Here is an 11,029-nt window from a genome sequence, read left to right as displayed (position 1 = left end):
AAATTATGAAAAAAAAGAAACTTTTTCATGGTATTCTGATTTTTTGAGATGCACTAGTACACACACACACACAAATTAGTGCAAATAAACAGTCAAGGGCACTTGAGGTATAGCAGGTAAACATGAAATAAGCAGTATAAACAATAAACTAATAGCTGTTAGTGCGGAATAGTGCAAATGAGCGAGGTAAAGTGAAATGTGCAGTCCCTGAGTTCAGTGTGTTAAATGCAGAGAGGATGAATACATGGGTGCAGATCCCGGGGGGGACAGGGGGGACATGACCCCCCAATTTCTGAAAAACATGAATTGTCCCCCCCCAATAAAAATCCCCTAAATTATTCAAAATTGTACAAACAAATGTATTTTCAGACAAATGATTCCCTGTGGGCGGCACGGTGGTGTAGTGGTTAGTGCTGTCGCCTCACAGCAAGAAGGTCCTGGGTTTGAGCCCAGCGGCCGGTGAGGGCCTTTCTGTGTGGAGTTTGCATGTTCTCCCCGTGTCCGCGTGGGTTTCCTCCGGGTGCTCCGGTTTCCCCCACAGTCCAAAGACATGCAGGTTAGGTTAACTGGTGACTCTAAATTGACCGTAGGTGTGAATGTGAGTGTGAATGGTTGTCTGTGTCTATGTGTCAGCCCTGTGATGACCTGGCGACTTGTCCAGGGTGTACCCCGCCTTTCGCCCATAGTCAGCTGGGATAGGCTCCAGCTTGCCTGCGACCCTGTAGAAGGATAAAGCGGCTAGAGATAATGAGATAAGATGAGATGAGATTCCTTGTGGGGGCGGCACGGTGGTGTAGTGGTTAGCGCTGTCGCCTCACAGCAAGAAGGTCCTGGGTTCGGGGCCGGCAAGGGCCTTTCTGTGTGGAGTTTGCATGTTCTCCCCATGTCCGTGTGGGTTTCCTCCGGGTGCTCCGGTTTCCCCCAAAGACATGCAGGTTAGGTTAACTGGTGACTCTAAATTGACTGTAGGTGTGAATGGTTGTCTGTGTCTATGTGTCAGCCCTGTGATGACCTGGCGACTTGTCCAGGGTGTACCCCGCCTTTTGCCCGTAGTCAGCTGGGATAGGCTCCAGCTTGCCTGCGACCCTGTAGATCAGGATAAAGCGGCTAGAGATAATGAGATGATTCCCTGTGCAGTACTTTTTGAATGGTGTGGCGAGCCTCTACGAAGTTGTGATTTATGGTTGCATGGTATGAGTTGCATACGGGCAAAAAAAAAAAAAATCAATTTTGTATCCCCCCCAATCCTGACATCGGATCTGCACCCCTGGATGAATAAAAGTTGTGTGCCTTCTTTCTTTTTTGTCCACCTCTGACTATTCAAAGGAACAGCAGGAAAGTGAAAAAGCGCGTTCATGTGATCTGTCACTCCCAAAACGTGCTCGTTCGTGCATGCGTGATGACGTAGAACGTCAGCTTTTTCCGCTTTCCTTAATTGGTAACTGACGGACAGTAAAGATGGCGCCCAAGCCGCTTGTGTGTTCAACTACTAAGGAAAGATGACGGTCATAAACACAGGAACGTACTTTATAGCTGCGTCATTGACGGTGTACAGTTAGGAGACTTTAGGACTAACACTTGAGCAGCTTGTTGATTGTATAGGAAGGCATTTTTTGTTGTCTATCCGCGGCTGTTGTGTTCCTTCGCCCCGATGGAGGACATCAACTCGAACATCAACGCGGACTTAGAGGTGCGGAAGCTTCAGGACTTGGTTAAGAAACTCGAGCAGCAAAACGAGCAACTGCGGAGTCGCTCCGCGCTGCTCTCCTCGTCGTCGTCGTCGTCGTCGTCTGGGGGCTTGGCAGCTAACAATGCCAGACCCCTGAGTGCCGGATACGACTCGCCGCTGTCAGCTGGAGCGGTGGCGGCGGGGCTGGCGGGCTTCACCGGGGCGGGGTTCGGCGGCATGCGGGGCTTCGTCGGACTCGGAGCGGCGCCGCTGGAGAACTCACGCTGTCTGAGCCCCAGGCGCTCGTACCACGGGAGCTACGGGTCGGCGTACGACTGCGACGGCTCTCCTGCTGCCTCCAACACCAGCAGCAGCCCGTATTACCACCGGGAGTCTCTGGATTACAGCGATGACCGAGAGTCTTCAGTGTTGGACGAGGTGGAGATCCTGGATCTCGAAGACATGGACTGTCTGAACGAGGATGAAGACAGCTGGTGAGTCAGACAGCAGGATCTATTATTATTTATTATTATTGTTTATTATTATTATTGTGTGTAAATTCTTCTGGAGTTTGGTACAGCAGCTGTTTCCAGTCATCAAGCACAAGGAAGACAAAACCCCAGAAACATCCCACTCCTTGGCTTGGACGGTGTGTGTTTCAAACAGCTGATGTCATCAGTGATGATTTCTTCTTTTTCTTCATTTGGCCTCAAGAGGTCTGTACGACCACTTTGTACTACACTTCTCGGTTGTTCATTGCGCTCCCCGAATCCCTCACAATGAGGGACTGGACGCGGCTGGGACTTGATGAGGGACTGGACGTGGCACGGTCGCCTCACAGCAAGAAGGTTCGAGCCCAGCGGCTGGCGACGGCTTTTCTGTGTGGAGTTTGCGTGTTGTCTGCGTGGGTTTCGCCCACAGTCCAAAGACATGCGGTTAGGTGGGCTGAGATGCCCTTGAGTGAGGCACCTAACTCCCAACTGCTCCCCGGGCGCTGTTAGTATGGCTGCCCACTGCCCTGGGTATGTGTGTGTGCTTCAGATGGGTAAAATGCAGAGAGGAATTTCACAAGCATGTGATGAATAAAGTCGTGCTTTCAACTGTTGTGCAATGACAGTGACCGGCAAATTTGAGGCGTCGCTTTGTGAGTGTCTGGGAGATAGGTGGAATGTTTCCGTAGATGCGCTCACATGTGGCATGGTCTGACCAGGGCTTTGAACCAGAATTTTTTCCCTATTGGTTCGTTCCGAACAGAAACAGAATTTTAACGTTTCCGGTTTTGGGTTCCACCATTAAATAGACGTTCCCGAACCGGTTAGAACAAAAAAATTTCATTCCCGGAACGGTTAATTACGTTCCCTGTCAGCTGTTTAACAAATGGCTATAAAATTATGTCTCTGTCTCATCCAGCTCAAGCCAAATGTAGGCTAATTCTATTACAACCTTCATTAAATAAGACAAGAAATAATTCAAAACAATTATTATTTCAAATGTTGGCGATTTGGATTCTCAGTATGTCTTCCCATCTACACAAACAGAAAAAGTGCCAAAAATGAAAGATAATTCGTTTAGTGTGTTACCAAAGGCTAGTCAGGCCCTATGCATTGATAGGCTAACAGAGGTTAACGTCATTTAATGTTCGCAAGCCTCTCATTAACGTGGACAAATATATTGATATCGTGTTTGAAATTGACGTTTTTGAATAACGATAGACTGCAATATTTACCTCTTATTTAAGATGTGGAGACGTGATAGTAGTCCACCTTCCTGCTCTCTCCATTCAGTCAGCGAACATCACACAGGAAGTGAACCCCAGCGGGTCATAGAAACTTGCGCAGGAGAAGAATGACTTTTTTATTTGTAAGCTACGGAAACTTTGAGGAACGAAATAAAAACCGGTATTAACCGGTTACCATTATTTTTAATAAGCGTTTCTGTTCCGGAACATCTCATTATCTCTAGCCGCTTTATCCTTCTACAGGGTTGCAGGCAAGCTGGAGCCTATCCCAGCTGACTACGGGCGAAAGGCGGGGTACACCCTGGACAAGTCGCCAGGTCATCACAGGGCTGATACATAGACACAGACAACCATTCACACTCACATTCACACCTACGGTCAATTTAGAGTCACCAGTTAACCTAACCTGCATGTCTTTGGACTGTGGGGGAAACCGGAGCACCGGGAGGAAACCCACGGGGAGAACATGCAAACTCCGCACAGAAAGACCCTCGCTGGCCATGGGGCTCGAACCCGGACCTTCTTGCTGTGAGGCGACAGCGCTAACCACTACACCACCGTGCCGCCCTGTTCCGGAACATAAAAAATAATAAAGTTTCTGGTTTCGTTTCTGTTCCATGTGAAATAGAAAAAGTTCCCGGTTTTCGTTTTCGTTCCTTGAACCGGTTCAAAGCCCTGGGTCTGACCAGTGAATGTTTTGGACAAGTTGAAGCAAGTTGGTATATGCTCCGTCTAGCCGTTGTTGTTGACGCATGGTCCATGTCTCAGATCCATAGAAGAGGACTGGCTTGATCAGCGTGTGAAACAAGCTGAGTTTCTGGTCGTTGACCAGGCTGGAATTCCATACGTGGTTAAGGTTATTACAAGCTGCCCATGCTAGTGCCTTACAGGTCTTCATGTCCCTTTCCGAGTCCACAATATAAGACCCAAGGTGTCTGAAGTCTTCGACTTGCTTGATGGTTGCACCTGCCAGCGGTTGTAGGTAGTGATGAGTTAGTGGTATACTAGACTAGTTTGTCTCCCTTCTTTATTGTCCTCTGGATATGGGTGCCAAAACTAAATGTCACTTTCTTAAACTGGAACCAAATGCACTCGGTGCCATCTCTGAGCATATTGTCCTGAAGAGGTCTTGTCTGGGATAATTTTTATCTGGCTTTTAGTTTTGGTTTCTTGCACCATGGTTGTCAAACTGGGGTCTGAAATTTTAGTGATCAGGAAATCGCAGCTCATCATAAAATATTATTGAGCTGTTGTCGTGATCATCTATCCAGTTTGACTGATCACTAGAATTAAATCCAGACACAAACAGCAAGACCAAGGAACAATGTCAACTTGCATAAAGTGGCACCTCAGTCTATCTACTTCCTCTGCGTATATTAAATTACCAATTACACAGTGAAAAATCCTCAGTGCTTTTCTGGTATTTTCCCCGTATTTATTATTATTATTATTATTATTATTATTATTATTATTATCTTGTGGGTGGCTCTGGATTCAGTCCTTTTCTTCGAATTGCCTTGTCACTCTCTGTGAAGAGTTTGAGGACCAACCTCCTATCTGTGCTGCTCTACTTAGCGAATAGGATTTTTTTTATTTTCCTTTTCTTTTCAGACACCTGATGTAGACAGGCTAGTCTGTGTTTTATTTCCTGAGTTGTGTTTTCATACAGCACCATGAAGACCTGGGATGCCCAGCTACAGTGGCATGCAAAAGTTTGGGCACCCTTGCTGAAAATGTCTGTTACTGTGAATAGTTAAGTGAGCAGAAGATGAACTGATCACCAAAAGGCATAAAGGTAAAGACGAGACATTTCTTTTCAGTGTTTTCTGCAGGATTTGTGTGTTATTTTTGTTTTGTACAATTGGAGAGTGAAAAAAGAAAAGGAACACCATGCGAAAGTTTGGGCACCCCAATACATTGGAGTTCTCAGGTAACTTTTACCAAGGTTCCAGACCTTAATTAGCTTATTGAGCTGTGGCTTGTTCAAATTCTTCGTTAGGAAAGGTCAGATGATGCAGATTTCAAAGCTGTATAAATTCTCTGACTCCTCAAACTTGTCCCTAAAATCAACAGCCCTGGGCTCCTCTAAGCAACTCCCTCGCATTCTGAATAATAAAATAATTGATGCTCATAAAGCAGGAGAAGGCTACAAGAACGTAGCAGTGTTTTCAGGTAGCTGTTTCCTCAGATTGTAATGTTAAGAAATGGCAGTTAACAGAAACAGTGGAGATCAAGGTGAGGTCTGGAAGATGAAGAAAACTTTCTGAAAGAACTGCTCGTTGGATTGCTAGAAAGGCAAATAAAAAAAACCCTGTTTGACTGCAAAAGACCTTCAGAAGGATTTAGCAGACCCTGGAGTGGTGGTGCACTGTTCTACTATGCAGTGACACCTGAACAAATATGACCTTCATGAGAGAGTCATCGGAAGAAAACCTTTCCTGCGTCCTAGCCACAAAATTCAGCATCTGAAGTTTGCAAATGAACATCTAAATAAGCCTGATGCATTTTGGAAACAAGTCCTGTGGACTGATGAAATCAAAATAGAACTTTTTGGCTACAATGTGCAAAGGTATGTTTGGAGAAAAAAGGGTGCCAAATTCCAGGAAAAGAACACCTCTCCAACTCTGAAGCATGGGTGTGGATCGATCATGCTTTGGGGTTGTGTTGCAGCCAGTGGCACAGGGCACATTTCATTGGTCGAGGGAAACATGGATTCGAATAAATACCAGTAAACTCTGGAAGCAAACATCACACCATCTGTAAAAAAGTTGAAGTTAAAAAGAGGATGGGTCCTACAATAAGACGATGATCCAAAACACACCTCAAAATCTACAATGGAATACCTCAAGAGGCACAAGCTGAAGGTTTTGCCCTGGCCCTCACAGTCCCCTGACCTAAACATCATTGAAAATCTGTGGATAGATCTCAAAAGAGCAGTGCATGCAAGACAACCCAAGAAACTTGTAGAACTGGAAGCCTTTTGCAAGGATGAATGCATGAAAATCCCCCAGGTAAGAACTGAAAGATTATTAGCTGGCTATAGAAAGTGTTTACAAGCTGTGATACTTGCCAAAGGGGTGTTACTAAGTAATGACCATGTCAGGTGCCCAAACTTTTGCTTCAGGTCCATTTCATTTTTTGGTAAATGATGGAAATAAAAATGTAATCTTGCGAAAAATATTAAAGAAATGTCATCTTTACCCTTATGCCTTTTGGTGATCAGTTCATCTTCTGCTCACTTAACTATTCGCAGTAACAGACATTTTCAGCAAGGGTGCCCAAACTTTTGCATGCCACTGTATGCTGCTTTAGATTAGATTCGACTTTCTAATGTAGGTCATTTGTTTCATCTTGTATACAGCTCGAAGACAGGGTATATACTGTTGCCCAAGGGAAGATTTTCAGCCACTGTAGATAGAATAATATTATATAATTTCTTATATATTAGCTATTATTAGATAGGCCTTCAGTCAGACAGCTTCATGACGATCATCTAGTCCCAAACAACGCTGCTGACAAAAACAGGTGTTCAACAGAAAAAGACACGGATGGCTCAGGAACACAGTTGGTGCCATTTGAGAAGGCCTTTCACTGTGACTTTAATATATTATGGCTTTATGACCACTCTTGTAGATAACCCATGCTGATTTATAAGAGCATAGTGCACAGCCCTTTTACTGCAGAACAGCCAAAAATATCTCCGCTCCATGATTTTCATTGTCTGTGTTTTAAGGCTTTACACAGAATTTGTACAGATTTTCCACCCAGAAAGGAACAGGTCTGGAACTTGAGCTTGTGCGTGTGGATTTGGGCAGAAGCTCTACGGAACATCAGGGGATGTGGGAAATCCCTGCAGCAGCTGTGGTCACGCCTGACGATGAGATCAGTGATGAAATTTAAAAACTCTCATCACTCTGCATGTGAAAATGTCTGTTAGTGCGGAATGTGATGAGTTCGAGACGGCACAGAAGGCAGTTTGTGATCTTTTCAGACGAGGGCAAATAAGTGAACCATTCGATAGCAATTAAATACAACGATGCTGGAACTAACATCAGTGAAGACATCTTGCAATGGAGATGGAACGATACCACTTTTTCCTTTCCGATACTCAATACTGAAACCTTGAGCACCAGTCAGTATTGATACATAACTAGGCCTGTAACAATAATTACATTATCGATATACGAACATGACCTCGATAAGTGAATAATAATAAGTTCACTGTTCTTTGAAAAGGGTGTACTTGCATTATGATGTTAATATATTATTATATCAGTGGTATAAAATGGTCTTAAAATGACTTTCTTATTGCAGTTATTTCTGGAACAATATATCGCCCAACCATCATGACCGGTCTCTTTTTATTTATATATATATATATATATATATATATATATATATATATATATATATATATTTATTAATTATTATTTATATTTTTTTTTGTGTGTGTGTATTAATATAAGTGTTTTATATATAAAAAAAATTTTCTTAAAACTATGGAAAAAAATACAATAACCTATAAATGTAATATCAATATTAACAAAGGATAAAACAGTCAAGTCTCTTTTTATATAAAAGCATTTTCAGTTTTAATAAAAAAAAATCCATAAATTTCTTTTTCGAAGCCAATGCCTGTTATCTTGACATTTACACGTCGACACCAATGACCTTTATGATTTTGTTAGCATTTAATCCTGTCTTCTCTCTCTCCTCTCTGTCTTGCCCCTTTTCCACCAAAGCAGTTCCAGGGCTGGTTCGGGGCCAGTGCTTAGTTTGGAACCGGGTTTTCTGTTTCCACTGACAAAGAACTGGCTCTGGGGCCAGAAAAACCGGTTCCAGGCTAGCACCAACTCTCTGCTGGGCCAGAGGAAAGAACCACTTATGTCAGCGGGGGGGCGGAGTTGTTAAGACCAACAACAATAACAAGACCGCGAAAGATCGCCATTTTTAAGCAACGAGAAGCAGCAGCTGTACAAACGTGAAGTCATCCATTATTATTATTGTTGCTGCTGCTTCTGCGTTGTTTTTGCTTCGATATTCGCGCCAAGGTTTATGCAAACGTAGCGACGTAACTGACATATACAACGACGTAACTGACGTATGCAGCGACGTGATGACGTGTCTTCCCTTAGCACCGCGAGCTATGGAAAAGCAAACTGGTTCTCAGCTGGCTCGCAAGTTGAACGAGTTGTGAACCAGCACCAGCCCCGAACCAGCCCTGGAACTGATTTGGTGGAAAAGGGGTATCTGAGAGGAAGAGGATTAAATCGATTCTGCATTCAACTAAACCTCCAACTAGGAAAAACCACAGAAAACACTCCTTCGAATTAGAATTCCATCTCGTAAACTTGGAACAGTCTCCTCAACCCGGAGTTCAGCGAGTGACGTCAGATCAACATGGCTGCTCACATCAGCAATAAATAAACTCGCGCATTTTACCTTTAAATGAGTTATACTGTATAAAATAAACTTGGCTTTAGAGCCATCAAAACTCAGACATGTTCACTTGTTAAATCTAGAACACTGACTGCATGGTTTTGAGAAGGGAAAGATACGTCACTCATCACCATTAGCTTGGTGCCAAAATAAGATGAATGTAATGTAGGTGTCCCTGTCATCTCCCCCACCCCACATACACACACACACGTTGCAGCTCTTTGAGAAAATGATGTCATTTTGCATTCTGACTTCCCACTTCCGAGGTAAATCGAATGCAGTGCGAGTGCCAGTCTGTTACTGAGTCATGTGGTAATCCTGAATTACCATCACAAGGGATTAACAGACAGACGGCTGCTTTAATCAGCTGCTTTACTGATGCCAGAAATGCTTAAGAAGCTTCTTGTCCTTAATTCATGAAGCTAAGCAGTTCTGCTTGGAGCAGACTTTTGTTTTGCTGCACGTCTGCTAATGAGATGTTCCACTGACTGCCTCCTAAACTCATTTGTACATGGACGTAAAACAAATTAGCACTTTCTAATTTTTAAAGAAGAATCACTTGTCAAGATCATCTCATAGTCTTTATTGACAAGTGTCGGAGAGCTTGAAATTAGCAACTTCAAAATTGCCATCGCTAGGTCATTGATTGATCAATTTTCTATATTCTCTGCAACCTTAGCATGCTAGCCCAGTTTAGCATAGCTTACTAGCATGCACACAGGTGTAAATGACTCACCTGAGGATTTACTGCTCTGTCTGTTCTATATGGAGTAAAAGTCAGCAGTGGGTGCATCTCAGGGTTATTTTGGATTAGTTTGGAGTTAGTGTAGTAAAAGTACCGCTCCGGTGAGGAGCTCTTCTCGTTATCCTGCACTTGGCTCCAGCTGAACTAAAACATCCAAGTTTGGGTTTTCCGGGAGGGTAAAAGTGCACCACGGTAAAGGATTTCTAACACGACAAAACCAGAGTATCATTACGAAGCAGAATGCAGCACAAACGTCGTTTTATCTCAATTTATCTTGTTTTCATAATCATTGGAAGTCAAAGTCGTACTTGAAGATAAAATCCAACTAGGACACTTGTTAGTGCGCATACCTCTGCCAAGTCACACATCAACCTCAAAATCAAATCACTTGAACCTTGGATAATGCTAAAGCTGTCCACCAAATTTCATCCAAATCCGGTCATTACTTTTTGAGTTATGTTGGGAACAGACAAACAGAAGTGAAACATTACCTCCACCAACTTTATTGGAGGAGGTCATCATCCACCCAGTCCTAGTCTGTACGTTGTAATGTATGTGTGTGTGTGTTTGTTTTTCACGTGTTTTGGTAGGTTGTATGAGGCGAAGCTGAACAGCCCTCTCCAGAAAGCACTCAGTCCTATCGTGTGGTGTAGACAGGCCCTGGATAACCCCAGCCCTGACATGGAGTCAGCCAAACGCTCCCTTCTCCACAGGCTCGACCTCACCATGACAGGTACCACACGCGCACACACGTCGTCTCTTGTGCTTTTCTCCTTTTCTCTGCTTTAGTTGAACTTGAATTTTTTCCCTCGTTCCTTTTTTTTTAACTTCACTGTGAAAGAGGTTCTTCTTCCTCCTTTCCTCTCCTACTCCACTTCATTTTTGTCTGTTCTCCTCCCATCTCCCTCTCACTGAGCGTGTGTTCAGCATGTGGGCTGGCAGCTTACTATACCCTGTCCTCTGCTGTAAGAGCCTGCACATCCGTGTGTGTGCTTTTGTCCTCGCACTAATTATAGGGAAAGCTCAGGGAGTTCTGGGAGAGGCGTCTGTGCCATTTTTACCCAGGTATGCTCATATGACTCCCGATTTGAGCGACCCCTGTGGAACACTACCGCCTGTCTACAGTGTGATTCAGTCCCCCACCAGCGCCTTCCACTGCGAGCTCACAGATTTGTAAAACGCACGTTTTATTTGCCACATTTGGCCGATGCTTTTATCCAGAGAGGCCTACAAGCTGAGTCCCAACACAGACCTGAGTATATACAGTGCTCAGCGTAAATGAGTGCACCCCCTTTGAAAAGTAACATTTTAAACAATATCTCAATGAACACAAACAATTTCCAAAATGTTGACAAGACAAAGTTTAATAAAACATCTGTTTAACTTATAACGTGAAAGTAAGGTTAATAATATAACTTGGATTACACATTTTTCAGTT

The 11,029-nt window shown here is 43.7% G+C and overlaps 1 protein-coding gene across 6 annotated transcripts in view; it reads left to right on the top strand.

Moving 5' to 3' along the window:
• The first annotated feature begins 1,449 nt into the window (after positions 1-1,449).
• The window catches only part of slain2 (SLAIN motif family, member 2), a 45,226-nt gene continuing 35,646 nt past the window's right edge, over positions 1,450-11,029 (top strand). For all 6 annotated transcript variants that reach the window (XM_060917421.1, XM_060917420.1, XM_060917419.1 and 3 more), the window contains exons 1-2: positions 1,450-2,163; positions 10,182-10,324. In XM_060917421.1, the coding sequence (XP_060773404.1) occupies positions 1,652-2,163; positions 10,182-10,324 (655 nt within the window). In that variant the 5' untranslated portion in view covers positions 1,450-1,651. The remainder of the gene's footprint in view (positions 2,164-10,181; positions 10,325-11,029) is intronic.

The sequence above is a fragment of the Neoarius graeffei genome, chromosome 3, assembly GCF_027579695.1.
Source record: "Neoarius graeffei isolate fNeoGra1 chromosome 3, fNeoGra1.pri, whole genome shotgun sequence".
In the NCBI taxonomy this organism is placed as follows: Eukaryota; Metazoa; Chordata; class Actinopteri; order Siluriformes; family Ariidae; genus Neoarius; species Neoarius graeffei.
Note: the sequence above shows the minus strand (reverse complement) of the source record. Positions and strands in the feature narration are given on the sequence as shown.